The sequence below is a fragment of the Petromyzon marinus genome, chromosome 28 (assembly GCF_048934315.1).
Source record: "Petromyzon marinus isolate PM22_M1 ecotype Great Lakes invasive population chromosome 28, UKy_Petmar_22M1.pri1.0, whole genome shotgun sequence".
Classification (NCBI taxonomy): domain Eukaryota; kingdom Metazoa; phylum Chordata; class Hyperoartia; order Petromyzontiformes; family Petromyzontidae; genus Petromyzon; species Petromyzon marinus.
Window position 1 is genome coordinate 4,061,320 of NC_133694.1, and position 20,484 is coordinate 4,081,803.

At 49.1% G+C, this 20,484-nt stretch overlaps 1 protein-coding gene across 1 annotated transcript in view; it reads left to right on the forward strand.

The window, feature by feature from the left end:
- Positions 1 to 20,383, forward strand: part of LOC116946922 (E3 ubiquitin-protein ligase MIB2-like) — a 34,208-nt gene extending 13,825 nt beyond the window's left edge. The window contains exons 11-18 of the mRNA XM_032962199.2: positions 57 to 213; positions 4,108 to 4,262; positions 4,952 to 5,078; positions 5,423 to 5,659; positions 5,785 to 5,960; positions 6,478 to 6,659; positions 8,076 to 8,141; positions 13,397 to 20,383. Coding sequence (XP_032818090.2) covers positions 57 to 213; positions 4,108 to 4,262; positions 4,952 to 5,078; positions 5,423 to 5,659; positions 5,785 to 5,960; positions 6,478 to 6,659; positions 8,076 to 8,141; positions 13,397 to 13,848 — 1,552 coding nt within the window. The 3' untranslated portion in view covers positions 13,849 to 20,383. The remainder of the gene's footprint in view (positions 1 to 56; positions 214 to 4,107; positions 4,263 to 4,951; positions 5,079 to 5,422; positions 5,660 to 5,784; positions 5,961 to 6,477; positions 6,660 to 8,075; positions 8,142 to 13,396) is intronic.
- The last annotated feature ends 101 nt before the right edge of the window (positions 20,384 to 20,484 follow it).

Genomic DNA, 20,484 nt, shown 5'->3' on the forward strand with positions numbered 1-20,484 from the left:
AAATTTGCGGTTCTCGCGTTGGCGGTCGCTTACGAGCCCCCCCCCACCCGTCGCAGGAGCCGCGAGGCGGTGTGCGAGCTGCTGCTGACGAGCGGCGCCGACCCAGACGCCGTGAACGCCTCCGGCTGCTCGGCGCTGCACGTGGCGGCCAACCGCGGCTACGCGGAGGTGGCGCGCGTCCTTTGTGACCACGCGTGTGACGTCAACGTGCAGGTGGGCGGGGCGCCGCCCCCGGTCTGCGTGTGTGTGAGGAGTGTGTAAGTGTGTGTGTGAAGAGTGTGTGAGTGTGTGTGAAGAGTGTGTGAGTGTGTACGTGTGTGTGAGTGACGGGCAACGTTGTCGTGGACAGTGCTGTGGGGGGGAGGGCCAATTCCGATTGGCCTTTCCCCTCAGGGCGTTTGTAACCACCACAATGGATAAATGGGGGCTCTGGAGAGGTGTGAGGGGCTGGTAACCCCTCCACCTTCAATAAATTACCACGAAACCACGTCTAAAATATCTATAGGCGTCTATGACGTCTCCTGGCCAAACCCCATTTGGCGGAGCCAGGAGATTGAATCTTTACCCTCGGGGCTCCTCCAGAAACAACAAAAAGCCACTACGGATGGCCACGTGGAATGTTCGAACGCTCACTGCGGAGGAGAGGCTGCCACTCCTCTGTCGGGAGCTGGAATAATACCGCCTGGATCTCTGTGGTATTCAGGAGGTCCGGTGGACCGGCTCTGGCTCCTGCCATCATAAGGGGTGGACAGTCCTCTACTCGGGGCAGGAAACTACCAAACAACAGGGAGAGGCTCTTCTTATGAACAAAAGAATGAAGGGGGCGTGGGAGCGTGGGAGCGTGGCGGTGAGGTGTGGGAAGCTGTAAGCCCCAGGCTACTTTGGGCTCGCCTTCCGATCAACCGGAGGCGAGGAGTGGTGGTCGTGGTTACTTATGCTCCCACCGAATACGGACATCCGTTGAGGGATGCAGGCAAGGCCGATGAGTCAGATGCCTTCTATGACGTCCTGTCACAGAGTCATCTTGTTGGGTGACTTCAATGCCCGAGTTGGTCATGATGCTGGCACCTGGTCTGGAGTGATTGTAAGGCATGGGCCAGATCAGCTCAATAACAACAGTAGGAGGCTGCTAGGTTTTTGTGCAGCCCATGGGCTTGTAATTACAAACACGCTGTTCCGGCATCGGCGCATCCACACAACATCATGGATGCATGCCAGGTCCAAGAAAGAGCATCTGCTGGACTACATAGTGACGGAACAGCGGATGCGGGCCCATGTCCTTGACACCAGAACCTACCGTGGAGCTGATCTGCCCTCTAACCATCGACTTGTCATCTGTAAGATGCGCCTGCCATTCTTCCACTCCGGTGGTGGGTGTATATCCAGGACCACATTCAAACCTGAGGTGGCCTGGTCTCAGCTAGCTGATGAAAGTTGCAAGCGAGAATTTCATCATTGCTTGCGGCTGGGGTTGGCATCGTCCCCCACTCCTCCAAATGTCGAGGGTAAATGGGCAAGGTTTAGGACTGTGACTCAGGCAGCTGCAATGGCTGCTTTGGGTACGCGGTCCAGACCTCCCCAGAGACCCTGGCTGACAGAGGAGGTGTTCAGGATGGCTGAGAAAAAGCGACAGGCCCACTCTAATCGTCTACAGCATCCCACGTCAGAGAATGAGGAAGTTTACCACAGCCTTCGCTCAGAGCCGTGAGGCACTGCATGGATGGGTGGTGGTCGCGGGTTGCTGAGGAGATGGAGCCTGCCTCAATGGCCTGCGATCACAAATCCCTATTTAACTACATCAAAAAAGTAACATGCAGCGCCACACCTATTAGGGCAAAAAACGGTGATCCAATCTCCGACCCCCAGGAACAGGTTTGCAGATTTGCTGAGCATTTCTGTGAAGTCCTGGGGGGGGTTAATCTCTCGACATGGAAAACATCGTGGCACAAAGTCGGGATGACCCTGCTGAGGCTGCGGTGCCTCAAATATTGGAATAAGTCACCCCCTGTGAGTGGCTGGCTGAGGTGCCATCTGTTGAGGGAGTACTGAAGGCAATCAAGAGTCTGAGACCAGGAAAGGCACCGGGCCGAGATGATCTCCCAAGCGAAATGCTGAGGGAGGGTGGCGTTTGTGCACAGACTGCCCTACATGATATCATAACAACAGTCTGGAACACTGGACGGGTTCCGCAGGATTGGAATGATTCCCTTGTGGTTCCCCTCTTTAAGAAGGGGGACCGCACAGACTGTAACAATTACAGGGGCATCTCACTCCTCAGTGTGCTGGGAAAGGTCCTGGCAAGGATTATTCAACATTGCCTTGCCGGGCACGTTGAGGAGAGGCTTGCGGAGCCCCAATGTGGTTTCAGGAAGGGGCGGTCCTGCACAGACGCCATATTTTCTGTCCGTTTGCTACAGCAGAGGTGTAGAGAATTCCAATAAGACCTACATCTCTGCTTTATTGACCTGGTCAAGGCCTATGGTACCATCAGTAGGCCTGGGCTCTGGGTTGTTTTTCATGCGTTCGGAGTCCCTGACCCTCTGCTCATGATCATTGAGACCTTCATGATGGTGAGCAGGCCCAGGTAAAACTACGTGGCCGGGAGTCGGAGCCATTCCCTGTTCACCTTGGGGTGCGACAGGGATGTCCTCTGGCTCCCACATTATTTGACATATTTTTCGACCACATAATTCGTGAAGCCTTTGATGGCTGTACCAGAGGAATTTCCATCTGGTACAGATACAATGGGAGGCTGATCGATGCCCGGGTGCGGTCAAGGGATGGCTCCCTATTGGTCAACCAGGTTATGTATGCCGATTATTTAGTAATTGCCGCTCACTCAGAGGAGGAGTGGGAGGCGCTGCTGCTGAAACTGGAGCGTGCCACTAAGAGGTGGGGTCTTACCATCAGCCCAACCAAAACTAAGCACCTGCCTCGGTATTTTGTACCATCAGGTACTCCACCCCCACAACTCCCAAACGGTGATGGGGCAGTTGTGGAGAGAGTGGAGAGTTTCTCATACCTGGGCAGTGTGCTCATGACCGGCTCTGTTTTGACAGCAGATGTCTCACTCAGAATCAGTCGAGCGGCATTATCTTTTCATCGGTTGCATAACGCTGTGTGGAAGCTACCTAGTCTGTCGCTCCGCACGAAGCTTCAAGTCTTCTCGGCCACGGTCATTCCCTCCCTTCTCTACGCTTGCGAAACGTGGACTCCCCTATCTATCCTGGGTGTAACCCTCCCCTCCACTGTGCCCCCCTAAACAGCTTTTGTTCGGCCAGATAGAGGGGGCTAAACGCACGCGGCACGAGCTCGAGAAGAGATGGAGTGATGTGGTACAGGAGGATGTGGAGCTGAGTGGACTTGCCGATGACTGGTACCAGCGGTGTCAAGATCGGCCTCTGTGGAGGAGGCTCGTGAAAGACGCCTCTGGGCAGTTGGAGGCAGTCGCCCTCCAGCAACAACGGAGGGTGGAGGAGCGACGCTCACAACAACGAGCGGAGCGCCGGGTGGCTAAAGCACAGCAGGTTGGCACAGTACGGGGCACAGGTGGTGCATCAGCCAGTCGTCTCAGTCATCGACCTGTGGCACCTGAGTCTGCCCCGTGACCTCCTGCAAGCGGGCGTTCGACACTTCACGTGGCCTCAAGGTGCACATAGCCTGGCGCAAGCGTCGTGGTGACGTCACCACCACTTAATGGCGAATGGCGGTTGTTGTTGTTGTGTACGTGAGTGTGTGTGTAAGGAGTGAGTTTGTGTGTGTGAGGGGTGTGTGAGTGTATGAGGAGTGTGTGAGTGTGTACGTATGTGTGCGAGTGTGTTAGGAGTGTGTGAATGGGGAGCGTTCGTGCGATGGTTACTGCGCTACACTACGAATCCGGCGTCCCGAGTTCAATTCCCGCTCACGGCCACCATCAATTATCTAAACCAGACCTGTGCTCCCTTAGGTCGACTCGGCCTCAAACGAATACCTGGTGCGGTGCTGACCACCCACCCCCCTCGTGTGCCGTGCCGGCCTTCGTTGGATGCTCGCTAACGCCACTTGCCCGAACGGTCCGCTGAAGGCTATACGGGGGGTGGGGGGGGGCCTTTGCCTTTGTGCGGGCAGGACGCGTGCGGGGACACGGCTCTGCACGACGCGCTGGCCAAGGAGGCGCGCGGCGTCGCTGCGCTACTCCTCGACGCGCCCTCGGCCGACTTCTCGCTCCGAAACCGCCACGGCTTCAACATCCTGCACCAGGCTGCGCTCAAAGGGAACCAGCAGTGAGCGCCCGCGGTGACCCACGCCTCGACCGGGGTGCCACCGGTGGCTAGGAGATGTTCACTGCCTCGCCTGGTCTACAGGAGGTCGTGGGTTCGAACACGACCCTGACGATGCCTGCTGCTGCTGTATATTTGGAGCTTGCGTGTCCCTCTCTATCTCTCTCCCCGTGGTTCATGTGAATTTTTCGCCGGGTCCTCCGGGGTTTTTCCCCCTCCCACATTTAGAAGCTGATAATGCTGCTGCTACTGCTGCTGATGGCGATGATGCTGCTGCTTCTGTCGCTGCTGCTGATGGCGATGATGCTACTGCTGATGCTTCTGTCGCTGCTGCTGATGGCGATAATGATGCAGCTGCTTCTGCCAATGATGCTGCTGATGATGATGGTGATGATGCAGCTACTGCTGATGCTTCTGTCGCTGCTGATGGTGATGATGCTGCTGATGGTGATGATGATGCAGCAGCTACTGCTGCTGCTGCTTCTGCCGATACTTGCTGCTGGTGCTACACCTGGTGACGCTCATCATTATCCCCACCTTTTCATCTTTCACCCACCCGGGCACCCACCCATCCTCTCTCTCTCTCTCCCATCCCGACCCCGTGACCTGACCCCCGACTTTGACGCTCCCCATGACCCTGACCCCCGACTCTGACCCCCCCCCCCCCACTCCAACCCGTTCCCCCCGCACAGAGCGACCTCCGTGGTGCTGGAGCGAGCGCGCCAGCTGGTGGACGTGGCCAAGGAGGACGGCTACCGCCCCGTCCACCTCGCCGCTTTCAACAACCACGCCGCCGTGGTGCGCATGCTCCTCCGCCAGGTGAGCGCACGGCAGCTCGGGCGAGGATTTCCGGTTGTCGTCGTAATCGTTTTTGTTGTTGTTGTATTGTTGTAGTCGTATTGTTGTAGTCGCTGTTGTTGTTGTCATAGTCGTTGTTGTTGTTGACGTTCTCCGAGTCGTTGTGTCGTCATTGTTGTCGGTGAGAACACGCAAAACTCCAAACATACCGCAGGCGTCAGGGTTCGAACCCACGACCTCCTGTATACCTGGCGAGGCCATCAACATCTCCGAGCCACCGCGGCGCAAGGTCTCTGCGCGGCACGTTGGCGTCGTCGACCCTCCCCCCCTGCCCCCTGCCCCCTTCCCCCCCCCCGCGGTCTCAGGGCCGCTGCGACGCGGACGCGGCGACGGGACGGCTACAGACGGCGCTGGCTCTGGCGGCGGGCCAGGGCCACGCCGGGGTGGTCCTGGCGCTCGTGCGCGACGGCGCCTGCTCGACGAACGCCCGCGACGCCGAGGGGCGCACCGCGCTGCACGCCGCCCTGGGGGCGCGCCGACTCCACGCCGCGCCCTGGCGGCCCCAGCCGGCGTCCGGGGACGAGGCCGAGATGCTCGCCGAGGTGAGGAGGGGATGATGTTGCCCCCCACCCCCCACCCCCCAAGGCTTACGAACGCGGTCACGCTCGGGTCGAAGGCTCTTGACGCTCGCTCTGACCGCTCCCTGACGCGCGGCGCGCGCGCGCAGCTGCGAGAATCGGGACTCTTCCCGGAGGCGGCGCCGGTCGGAGTGGCCATCGCGTGCTTCCTCGCTCAGTGTGGGGGGGACCTCTTTGTCCGCGACCACGCCGGCCGCTCGCCGCTCGGCCTGGAGCCCGACCCCGGCGTGCGTCAGCTGCTCGGTCACTTCGCGCAGAGGCACAGGTTCGCTCCGCCCGCCCACGGCCGCTCGCGCGTGGCGCGCGCGTGTCCGTGATGCGCGCGCGCGTGCGTGTGTGTGTGTGAGAGTGTGGTGAGAGTGCGTGCGTCTAGCGTGGCCACGACAGTCTGTTATACGGGGAGGGTGGATCGTGGGGAGCGTTGGTGTAGCGGTGAGCGCACTGCGCTACGAACCTGGTAACCCGAGTTCGATTCCCACTCACGGCCATCACCTGTGACGATTATCTAGAGGTGTGTGAACATCGCCACTTGGGAGACAAAGGCGGTCGGGCGTGGTGCTGGCCGCCCACCCCCTCGTGTGCCGTGCCGGCCTTTATAGGTGCTGCTCGCTAACAGCACTTGCCTCAACAGTCTGCTAAAGCAATACGGGGGATCTCTGTGTGCGCGTGCTTGCGTATTCTCCATCATCAGTCGTGCCACAAAACTAACGGGCACCCTGTAACTCCCACCCACTCCTCCTCCTCCCCCTCCCCGCCACTGTGCCCCCCCCTCCCCCACACAGGAGGTGGGAGTCCGGCTCCGTGGGGGGTCCCGTCACCCTGCGCAGGGTGCACACGACGCCGCTCATGACGATGACGAACCTGGCCGGCGTGGAGCAGCTGGGAGGCGGCGAGTGCTTGGTCTGCTCCGAGCCGTGCTCGCCCTCGCTCCTCCTGCCCTGCCAGCACCGCCTCGCCTGCGAGGGTCCGTGCGTGCGAGCGCGTGGTGCGTGCGAGTGCGTGGTGCGTGTGTTTCTGCGAGCGTGCGTGCGTGTGTGGGTGGGCTCCCGTGTGTTCCATCTCGTTGCATGTATGTGTGTCCGTGTGCGTGTGTGTAAGCAGGTGTGTGTGTGTGCGTAGCGCGCTGCAACGACCCAAATTCGATTCCTGCTCAGGGCCACCACCAGTGGCGATTTTCTGAACTGGTCCTGGGCCTCCCTTAGGTTGACACAGCTTCAAATAAGTACCTGGTGCAGTGTGTAAACATCGCTACTCGGAAGACAAAGGCGGCCGGGCGTGGTGCTGGCCACCCACCGCCTCGTGCACAGTGCCGGCCTTCATAGGTGCTACTCGCAAATAGCCCCAACAGTCCGTTCAGGCTTTCCGGGGGATTCTAGATTTGAAGCTCCAACACTGTCCTCATGACAGCACGGTCCCTTCACCTGATGAAGGCCACTTGTGTTGTGGCCGAAACGTCGTGATTTTTGTTATTTTATTTTTTACCTACGTGACTTTACCGAATAGAACCAAAGAGTATGGATTTCCGGGGGATCTTTGTTTTTGTTTGATAAGCGGTGATGCGTTTTTTCGCGCTGTGATTCTTGGCCCTGGCTAATATCAGTGGCATGTGCCATGAGAACCCGTACCGAGCCTCGTCTAGGCCAGCTCAGCCTAAAACAAAGTCTCTGGTGTGTTGTGGCCATGGCACACACAGTACTCGGCAGCGCTTGAGACTACAGCAGCCAGATACAGCGGTCCCTCGGTTAACGACATGAATTGGTTCCGCGAAAACCCATCGTTAATTGAAATGATCGTTAATAGAATATAGGAAATTCATGTTAAAGGCTTAATTTGTTCCAAGACGATCGGAAGTTGATCTCTTTTCCAGCCTAAAAAACATAGTTTAGGAATTTTTAAACACGTAATCATTTACTGCTTAATTTGCACACTAATTGTTTTCCTCACTTTCTCGTCTTTCTTCAAATTCGTTTTATTGGCCACAAAGTGTTCAAGAGAGCTGTTTCCATAAGCAACGCACCATCAAATATTGAAAAGCGAGCAGCGAGTTGCTCTCAAAACGCTCATAAAAGGGCGGGTCGCCGATTGGCTGAGGTCTGCTGCCGAGTCCTCTTAGGAGCGCTCTGATTGGCCGAAATTGTCGACAACCACATGTTATCGTAAACCTATCGTTAACCGAAAATTGTTTGTTAATAGAAGCAATGGGGAACCCTATGGGAGGCGGATCGCTCATCGAAATATCGTTAATCGATGGCATCGTAAAACCGCGGGACCGCTGTACCGGCGTCCCCTTCATCTCCTCGACCACATTCAAAAGGGCAGCCTTAATAGTCGCTCGCTAACACCACAACCGGCGTCTGTCGCGTGTGCGTCCTGGACGCAGGGTGCAGCCTGCGGATGAAGAGGTGTTTCAAGTGTCAGGTGACCATCACCAAAAAGCTCAGGGAAGGTAAGAAACGGGGCCTTTGTTTGTAAACAACAACAACAAAAACAAGATGATGTGGTGCGGGAGGTTTAGTGGGCAGATGAGGTCTGAGCTGGCAACATTGGGGACCTTGGGTCCCCACTGCTATTCAGTGGCCTATTCACTGGCCTAAAATATGGTTCTAGATTTTGGTGTTATAATTTATTTATGTAGTTTATTGTTAAAAATTCGATCACAGTCCCTATGATCACTGTTACATTGCATTTATGGCTTTTATATTGGTGATTTCGAAAACGTTTTTTTGTTTTTGGCCATGTTTTTGTTTATTGTAGTACGGAGTTAGACTGATGGCCTTAATCTGAGTTGTCTTGTGGTTGCTGTTCTTGTTGTTTGACTTGCATCCCACTGGGATTTTTGCACACAGCGTTGGTGTACGGTGCTATTTCAGGAATATTTTGATGTTTTTTTCCTGGATTTTCTGTTTGCACAGTCACATAATCACTTTAAGATGTTTTCTTGTTCATGTTTTGGTTTGTTGCGGTTGCACCCGATTCAAGAGCCGAATGGCTCACAGGGCTATACCAAATAAATGAAACTATGGAACTATGGTTTCCTGGTTTCAGCCACCTGTAGTTAAACCGGGTTTTCGAGTGAGGTGTCGATGCCTCGGCCCGATCACCAATGGCTGAACACAGAAGAAACAAACACATCAAATTTAGGTGCGAACTTAATTTGGTCCAGTTCGACGATCACATGATAAACAATACCTTCAGTGGAAAGAAGGGGAAGTTGGGACAGTGCTGCCTCTATGATTGTGTGGACCAGACTTGAATTGATCTCAGGAATACCTCTGTGGTATCCGCTTCTGCGGGCCATTCTTAAACACGAAGACTCGCACAGCTCTGCTAAGCGAGACGGGTGGATACCTCATCTTGTGACGTGACCCTCGATAGCGGGGTCGGGGTGGAAATGTTTGAGGGAAAAAAGGCCAATCAAAAAAGTTGAAAAAGCACGCGCAAATCCAATTATGATTGTGTTATGATGCCAATATTTCCTCAAGAATAACTAAAAATGAAACTTTTTTTTTTGTTTTACCAGGCAAGGCCCACTGAGCTGTATATAGCTCTTCTTCAGAAACGACCTGGCCATAAATGATAGCTCAACGAAGTGGCTTATCATGTGGAAATTAATTGCAGCCAAAGACTCGAAATGCGTGTTTCTAAATGCGGAGGGAACACCGAGTGGACCCGGAGAAAAATCCACGCGATCACAGGGAGAGAGAGAGAGAGACGCAAACTCCGAAAATACCGCAGGCGTCAGGGTCGGGATCGAACCAATACACCTTCTGTATACCAGGTGAGGTAGTTAACATCTTCTGTATACCAGGTGAGGTAGTTAACATCTTCTGTATGCCAGGTGAGGTAGTTAACACCTTCTGTATACCAGGAGAGGTAGTTAACATCTTCTGTATACCAGGTGAGGTAGTTAACACCTTCTGTATACCAGGTGAGGTAGCTAACATCTTCTGTATACCAGGTGAGGTAGTTAACACCTTCTGTATACCAGGTGAGGTAGTTAACATCTTCTGTATACCAGGTGAGGTAGTTAACATCTCCTGTATACCAGGTGAGGTAGTTAACATCTTCTGTATACCAGGTGAGGTAGATAACATCTTCTGTATACCAGGTGAGGTAGTTAACATCTTCTGTATACCAGGTGAGGTAGTTAACACCTTCTGTATACCAGGTGAGGTAGTTAACATCTTCTGTATACCAGGTGAGGTAGTTAACATCTTCTGTATACCAGGTGAGGTAGTTAACATCTCCTGTATACCAGGTAAGGTAGTTAACACCTTCTGTATACCAGGTGAGGTAGTTAACATCTTCTGTATACCAGGTGAGGTAGTTAACATCTTCTGTATACCAGGTGAGGTAGTTAACACCTTCTGTATACCAGGTGAGGTAGCTAACATCTTCTGTATACCAGGTGAGGTAGTTAACACCTTCTGTATACCAGGTGAGGTAGTTAACATCTTCTGTATACCAGGTGAGGTAGTTAACATCTCCTGTATACCAGGTGAGGTAGTTAACATCTTCTGTATACCAGGTGAGGTAGATAACATCTTCTGTATACCAGGTGAGGTAGTTAACATCTTCTGTATACCAGGTGAGGTAGTTAACATCTTCTGTATACCAGGTGAGGTAGTTAACATCTTCTGTATACCAGGCGAGGTAGTTAACACCTGTATACCAGGTGAGGTAGTTAACATCTTCTGTATACCAGGTGAGGTAGTTAACACCTTCTGTATACCAGGTGAGGTAGTTAACATCTTCTGTATACCAGGTGAGGTAGGTAACATCTCCTGTATACCAGGATAGGTAGTTAACATCTTCTGTATACCAGGTAAGGTAGTTAACATCTTCTGTATACCAGGTGAGGTAGTTAACGCCTTCTGTATACCAGGTGAGGTAGTTAACATCTTCTGTATACCAGGTGAGGTAGTTAACACCTTCTGTATACGAGGTGAGGTAGTTAACATCTTCTGTATACCAGGTGAGGTAGTTAACATCTTCTGTATACCAGGTGAGGTAGTTAACACCTTCTGTATACCAGGTGAGGTAGTTAACATCTCCTGTATACCAGGCGAGGTAGTTAACATCTTCTGTATACCAGGTAAGGTAGTTAACATCTTCTGTATACCAGGTGAGGTAGTTAACATCTTCTGTATACCACGTGAGGTAGTTAACACCTTCTGTATACCAGGTGAGGTAGTTAACACCTTCTGTATACCAGGTGAGGTAGTTAACATCTTCTGTATACCAGGTGAGGTAGTTAACATCTCCTGTATACCAGGTGAGGTAGTTAACATCTTCTGTATACCAGGTGAGGTAGATAACATCTTCTGTATACCAGGTGAGGTAGTTAACATCTTCTGTATACCAGGTGAGGTAGTTAACACCTTCTGTATACCAGGTGAGGTAGTTAACATCTTCTGTATACCAGGTGAGGTAGTTAACATCTTCTGTATACCAGGTGAGGTAGTTAACATCTCCTGTATACCAGGTAAGGTAGTTAACACCTTCTGTATACCAGGTGAGGTAGTTAACATCTTCTGTATACCAGGTGAGGTAGTTAACATCTTCTGTATACCAGGTGAGGTAGTTAACACCTTCTGTATACCAGGTGAGGTAGCTAACATCTTCTGTATACCAGGTGAGGTAGTTAACACCTTCTGTATACCAGGTGAGGTAGTTAACATCTTCTGTATACCAGGTGAGGTAGTTAACATCTCCTGTATACCAGGTGAGGTAGTTAACATCTTCTGTATACCAGGTGAGGTAGATAACATCTTCTGTATACCAGGTGAGGTAGTTAACATCTTCTGTATACCAGGTGAGGTAGTTAACATCTTCTGTATACCAGGTGAGGTAGTTAACATCTTCTGTATACCAGGCGAGGTAGTTAACACCTGTATACCAGGTGAGGTAGTTAACATCTTCTGTATACCAGGTGAGGTAGTTAACACCTTCTGTATACCAGGTGAGGTAGTTAACATCTTCTGTATACCAGGTGAGGTAGTTAACACCTTCTGTATACCAGGTGAGGTAGTTAACATCTTCTGTATACCAGGTGAGGTAGGTAACATCTCCTGTATACCAGGATAGGTAGTTAACATCTCCTGTATACCAGGATAGGTAGTTAACATCTCCTGTATACCAGGTGAGGTAGTTAACACCTTCTGTATACCAGGTGAGGTAGTTAACATCTTCTGTATACCAGGTGAGGTAGTTAACGCCTTCTGTATACCAGGTGAGGTAGTTAACATCTTCTGTATACCAGGTGAGGTAGTTAACACCTTCTGTATACCAGGTGAGGTAGTTAACACCTTCTGTATACCAGGTGAGGTAGTTAACATCTTCTGTATACCAGGTGAGGTAGTTAACACCTTCTGTATACCAGGTGAGGTAGTTAACACCTTCTGTATACCAGGTGAGGTAGTTAACATCTCCTGTATACCAGGCGAGGTAGTTAACATCTTCTGTATACCAGGTAAGGTAGTTAACATCTTCTGTATACCAGGTGAGGTAGTTAACATCTTCTGTATACCACGTGAGGTAGTTAACACCTTCTGTATACCAGGTGAGGTAGTTAACACCTTCTGTATACCAGGTGAGGTAGTTAACACCTTCTGTATACCAGGTGAGGTAGTTAACATCTCCTGTATACCAGGTGAGGTAGTTAACATCTTCTGTATACCTGGTGAGGTAGTTAACATCTTCTGTATACCAGGTGAGGTAGTTAACACCTCCTGTATACCAAGTGAGGTAGTTAACGTCTTCTGTATACCAGGTGAGGTAGTTAACATCTTCTGTATACCAGGTGAGGTAGTTAACATCTTCTGTATACCAGGTGAGGTAGTTAACATCTCCTAGCCACCGTGGCGCCCAGAAAGAAAGAAAGCCTCTGTTGAGTCCCCTGACCCTCTAAAGGATCCTGTTTGAGGTGTTTTGCAATTTGTTTTTGCTAAGTTCCATTCAGCATGAGAATGAAGCCCCGTGCACATAGGGGGGGAGTGATACATTCTACAGGGTTCACCACACATTACATTCTCCCTGTGGGCAAAGTCAACACAAGTTGGTTGTGCTTGTCCCGTGAAGACGCGTGGAATTTCTGTGACTGGGTCCTAGCTGCTGAGGCCGACCACAAAAAGCATAACCTCCCCCGCAATGATGTTATGTACAATTGTATAATTATTGTAAAGTAGCTTGGATTAAGGTGCTACATAAGATTTTGGAAAAGTAACATTTTTGGTCTATTGTATGTATGTATATATTTCTATCTTCTTTGGCACCGTACATACCCAACCGCGCTAATCGGAGGTGCGGGGGAAAGACAACAAACGAAACACAAAAAAACAGTTCTAAAGAAATTAGTTTTCGCTCTAGATTACTTAAAAGTGCATAGCTGCCAGTGGCTTCCTCATATCGGAAGGCAGAGCGTTCCAGACAGCCTCAGAAGCGCATCTGACAACGCGCGATGCGCTGACCCATTTTTGCTCATCCGAGCGCCAAGCTTCGTTCTCGAATGATCGTCATGGACGACGGACCAAATCCATTCAGCGAAATCTCTTCGGGTTTAGCCGCTCGCGCCTCGTACGTATGTTGGAACTTCTTTCGCACCGTACGTAGCCAACCGTGCTAATGGGGGTTTGGGGGGGGTGGTAAAACTTGCCTCGCTCTCGCTGACGCCAGCCCCCCCCCCCCACCCCGACACCGCAGACGGCAGCGTCATCGAGTGCCCGGCGCGCCTGTCGTGCTTCCCGCTGCCGGGCGGCGGCCGCGACGACTGCGCCGGCAACGTCAAGGGCCCCTCCCCGGGCACCAGCGGCGGAGACGGCGCCGGGACCTCGGGCAGCAACAGCGGCGACGAAAACGATCCCGGCGGCGGCGGTGGTGGCGGTGGCGACGACGACGACGCGGCGGCGGCGGCGGCGGCGGCGGCGGCGGCGGCGGCGGAAGAGGAGGCCGAGGGGTTGGCCGAGAACGGCTCGGCGCTGCGCGTGCGGTGCCGCGACATGGAGGCGCGGCTGACGTGCGCCGTGTGCATGGAGCGGCCGTTGGGCCTCGTCTTCTCCTGCGGCCACGCGGCCTGCACCCAGTGCGGCCTCACGCTGCGCGCGTGCCCGCTGTGCCGCCGGGACGTGACGGAGCGCACGCACATCTACGTGTGACTTGGCCACGTGTCTGTCCCCCCCCCACCCCTTGCATCCGCGCGTCAATGACCGTTGCGGTGCCCCCCCTCCGCCACCCACCCCACTCCGTCCTGGAATCCATCCGTGCGGCATCTCGGGGTCGCGAACGATGGCGGCGCCCTCACCTGCACGCTGCCGCCATGTTTTCCCCCCGCACCTCCGATGTGCACGGTTGGCTACGTACGGTGCGGAAAGAGTTCAAGCTACAAACATACGTCCCCTGTCTCGGCCCTCTTGTTCCACCCTTATCCCTGGTTTATCCCCCTGGCTGCCCCTTCCAACGGCTTGAACGGCCGTTCAATATTTAGACGCTTTATTTATATAAATAAAAAAGCCCCACGCATACAGACATCCCCCTTTGTCAATCCACTGCTGGACGAGGACCTCGCCGACCACTCCGTGTGGGCCGTGGGGGTTATCTGACCGTACTTCACCACGCCGCTCAGTGCAGGTTCCGAAGGTTGGAGCCGTAGGTGTGGAAGCGTAGAAGTACGGTGTAACAGTCGATGTTTTTGCTACGCTGCTTTATGCCACCTGTCTGCGTGTGATGGTCACCCATACGAGCACTATCCAGGCTCAAGCGTGCTTAGCTTCTGAGATAAGAGGTGATTGGGCAGATGATGGGGTTCAATTTATTGATCTCTATTGACTCCAGATACAGTGGTATTTTAATGTTTTGATGATGCTTCTGCCGCTACAATTGCGATTGTGGATATTGCTGATGACGATTATATAAATAGTCAAATCCACTGAAAAGTATATTTTTTTATTTAAACCAGGTAAGTGCCAACTGAGATATTTATTTTTATCAAGGGGCACCCGGGCAAATCCGGGGTGGGTGAGATGGGATCTTCGTGAACATCAGGCAGATCTGAAACACGGTAGGACCAATACCTCGGCCGTGGCTGATCTTTGTATTAATGTGGTGGGCTCACAAAATCGATTTATCTAAGACGAAGGTACTTTGCAAACCCACTGGCTTTCAACAAAGATTCGTTCATGAAGCCAGACACAACTTAAATGGAGAAGATGGGTATAAACTGAGCAATCATTGGAAGGACGTTATCAACCAGTTTAAGTCATAACTGGCTGTGATGTTCCCATCCTACCACCTTCCGATGTTGTTATTTTCGGCTCTGATTTAACATTAACAGGTTACATTTCCCACACTAACACAGCCACCTCACTCGCCAAGCTCGACGTTGTTGCTCTGCGATCTCCCATTAACATGCTAATCTCTCACATCAACATGCTAATATCTCACATTTACATGCTAATCTCTCACATCAACATGCTCATCTCTCACATTAACATGCTAATATCTCACATTAACATGCTAATCTCTCACATTAACATGCTCATCTCTCACATTAACATGCTAATATCTCACATTAACATGCTAATCTCTCACATTAACATGCTCATCTCTCACACAAACATGCTAATATCTCCCATTAACATGCTAATATTTCGAATTCACATGCTAATTTATCACATTAACATCACTAGCCCCGCCCACTTCGTTGATGGCCCTTGGGCTACACCCATTTTAAACCTTTAAACAGTCTGCCTCAGCAGCTTTCCTCCTGATGACGATAGCTTGTGTTGCGATCGAAACGTCGTAGTTTTTTTGGTATTTTCTTTGAACCTATCTACGTGACTTTACCGAAAGACCCAAAGAATATGATACACTACTCCACTACTATACACAGCACTATACACTACACGACTATACACTACTACACTATACACTACTCCACTACTATACACAGCACTATACACTACACGACTATACACTACTCCACTACTATACACAGCACTATACACTACACTACTATACACTACTACACTATACACTCCACTACTATACACTACACTACTATACACTACTACACTATACACTCCACTACTATACACAACACTACACTACTATACACTACTACACTATACACTACTCCACTACTATACACAGCACTATACACTACACGACTATACACTACTACACTATACACTACTCCATTACACGACTATACACTACTACACTATACACTCCAGTACTATACACTACTACACTATACACAACACTTTAAACTAAACTACTACACTATACACTACTACACCCAACACTATACACTTACACTATTATACACTATACGCTGCACTACACTACGCTATACACTACACTACTATACACTACAACACTATACACTTACATACTACTATACACTACACTACTATACACTACAACATTATACACTACAATACTATACACAACACTATACACTTACACGACACTACCATACACTACAATACTATACACTACACTACTATACACAACTATACTATACACTACACTACTATACACAACTACACTATGTACTAATATACAAAACTACACTATACACTACTATACACAACTACACTATACACTACAATACTATACACTACTATACACTACACTATATATGACTATACACTACGCTATACACTACACTATATACTACACTACACAACTACACTATACACTACACTATGTACTACTATACACAACTACACTATACACTACTATACACAACTACACTATACACTACAATACCATACACTATGCACAACTACACTATACACTACACTATATACTACACTATACACTACAATACTATATACTACTATACACTACACTATATACTACACTATACACTACACTATACACTACACTATATACTACACTACACAACTACACTATACACTACACTAAGTACTACTATACACAACTACACTATACACTACACTATATACTACACTATACACTACACTATATACTACTATACACAACTACACTATACACTACACTATATACTACTATACACAACTACACTATACACTACACTATATACTACTTTACACAACTACACTATACACTACACTATACACTACACTATATACGCTATTCTACACTGTACACTATATACACTACACTATATACTACTATACACAACTACACTATACTATATATACTACACAATACACTACATTATATACACTATACACTACACTATATACTACACTATACACTACACTATATACACTATACACTACACTATACACTACACTATACACACTATACACTACACTATATACTACACTATACACTACACTATATACTACACTATACACTACACACTACACCATACACTATATACACTATACACTACACTATATACACTATACACTACACTATATAATACACTATATACTACACTATACACTACACTATACGCTATATACACTACACTATATACACTATACACTACACTATATACTACACTATACACTACACTATACACTACACTACATACTACACTATATACTACACTATACACTACAATACTATACACTACTATACACTACACTATATACACTGTACACTACACTATATACTACACTATATACACTATACTATATACTACTATACATTACACTATACACTACACTATACACTACACTATATACACTATACACTACACTATACACTACACTACACTATACACTACACTATACACTACACTATACACTACACTATATACTGCACTATACACTACACGATACACTACACTATACACTACACTATACACACTATACACTACACTATACACTACACTATATACACTATACACTACACTATATACACTACACTATATACACTACACTCTATACACTATACATTACACTATACACTACACTATATACACTACACACTACACTATATACACTATACACTACACTATATACACTATACACTACACTATACACACTATACACTACACTATACACTACACTATATACACTACACTATATACACTACACTATATACACTACACTCTATACACTATACACTACACTATACACTACACTATATACACTACACACTACACCAGGGGTCGGGAACCTATGGCTCGCGAGCCAGATGTGGCTCTTTTGATGATTGCATATGGCTCGCAGATAAAACAAAATATTCTCACTTGTTTTAATCCATCCATCGATTTTTCACTGCGCATGTCCTGTTCAGGGCTGCAGGAGCAATTGTCCATTATTTTAATTGGATGATACTGGCCTACGTTTGCCGTTGCTGGGTAAAACAGGTAAACGCCCCCTTTTGAATCAGTCTGAGACTGCGTCTGCTCGGTCATTAGCTCAAAGCTAACCCTTCGACGAAGAAGATGGCGAAAAGAAAAAAAGACGACGAGTATCGTACATTTCAGGACGAATGGACCGAAGAATTCGCCTTTGTGGAGAGAGCGGGTTCTGTGGTGTGTCTAATTTGCAATGACAAAATTACATCGTTGAAACGGTCGAATGTAAAGCGGCACTTCGACACGCGCCACGCTACCTTTGCATCAAAATACCCTGCGGGAGACAGCAGAAAGAAAGCGTGCCAAGAGCTTCTGAGCAGGGTGCAAGCTAGCCAGCAGCAACTCCGCGTATGGACCCGGCAAGGTGACTATAATTCGGCTAGCTTTGCTGGTTCTTTAGCAATAGTGAGGAACGGAAAACCATTCACAGATGGCGAGTATGCTAAAACGTTCATGCTGGATGTAGCCAATGAACTTTTTGATGATCTTCCGAACAAAGACAAGATAATCAAACGGATACAAGACATGCCTCTGTCGGCAAGAACTGTTCATGATCGTACCATCGTGATGGCAAACAAAGTGGAGGAAACGCAAGTGAAGGACATAAATGCAGCGCCGTTCTTTTCTCTGGCTTTGGATGAGTCAACAGACGTGAGCCATTTGTCGCAGTTCAGCGTGATTGCAAGATATGCTGTTGGTGACACACTGTGCGAAGAAAGTCTTGCTGTTTTGCCATTAAAAGGGTCCACAAGAGGTGAGGATTTATTCAAGTCTTTCATGGAGTTTGCTCAAGAAAAAAGTCTACCTATGGATAAACTTCTCTCAGTGTGTACTGATGGTGCTCCGTGTATGGTGGGGAAAAACAAAGGATTTGTGGCGCTTCTCCGTGAACATGAAAATAGACCCATCCTAAGTTTCCATTGCATTATACACCAGGAGGCACTTTGTGCTCAGATGTGTGACAGGCAGTTTGGCGAAGTGATGTCGCTGGTCATTCGTGTGATCAACTTTATTGTTGCCCGAGCCTTAAATGATCGCCAGTTTAAAACACTGCTGGATGAAGTTGTAAATAACTATCCTGGTCTGCTTTTGCACAGCAATGTGCGTTGGTTGTCAAGAGGGAAGGTGCTTAGCCGTTTTGCGGCTTGCCTGAACGAAATCCGGACTTTCCTTGAAATGAAAGGCGTCGGGCATCCTGAGCTAGCCGACACCGAGTGGCTCCTCAAGTTTTACTATCTCGTAGATCTGACTGAACATCTGAACCAGCTCAACGTGAAAATGCAAGGCATTGGAAATACAGTGTTATCCCTTCAACAAGCTGTATTTGCTTTTGAAAACAAGCTGGAGCTTTTCATCACGGATCTTGAAACAGGTCGTTTACTACATCTTGAAAAACTGAGCCAATTTAAAGATGCATGCACAGCAAGTGAGCCCATTGAAAACCTTGATCTCCACCAGCTAGCTGGCTGCACATCCAGTCTCCTACAGTCCTTCAAAGCACGCTTTGGAGAATTTCGTGAGCACACTCGTCTTTTTAAGTTCATCACCCATCCAAACGAGTGTTCACTGAACACAGCCGACCTGAATTACATCCCTGGTGTCTCCGTCAGAGATTTTGAAGCAGAAGTGGCTGACCTGAAGGCCTCAGACATGTGGGTGAATAAGTTCAAGTCACTGAATGAAGATTTGGAAAGAATCACACGACAGAAAGTGGAGTTGGCGAGCAAGCACATGTGGACAGAAATGAAAAAACTCCAACCCGAAGACCAGCTGATTCTCAAAACTTGGAACGCGCTTCCTGTCACATACCACACACTGCAGCGTGAGTATTGCTGTATTGACCATGTTTGGATCTACGTATGCATGTGAGCAGTCATTCTCACATCTTAAAAACATCAAGTCCAACCTACGATCACGTTTAACGGATGAAAGCCTCAACGCTTGCATGAAGCTTAACCTCACCAAGTACCAACCCGACTACAAAGTACCAACCCGACTACAAAGACATCAGCAAATCCATGCAGCACCAGAAGTCGCATTAATGGTGAGTGTTATAACAACATTATTTAAAAGAATAAATTCAGAGGCTTATTATACTGACATTTAGTTGAATTCACTTTTAAAATATATTATATGGCTCTCACTGAAATAAATTTCCAAATGTTTTGCTTTCATGGCTCTCTTAGTCAAAAAGGTTCCCGACCCCTGCACTACACTATATACACTATACACTACACTATATACACTATACACTACACTATACACAGACTCGAGCTCTGGCCAACCGAGCGACGTCGTCCCACCGCCAGCAGCGTGGCCCGGTGCCGTCAGCGAAGGTCTCCGCATTGGTGGAACGTGAACCCAAATAAACGTAGATGGCTTTATACTTTGATCACTTCCTGTCACTCTATATTTGTCATACATCAACCACCACCGCCGCCAGAAGATATTCTTCTTAGTCAACAAAAAGATCCCCCCTCTTTTT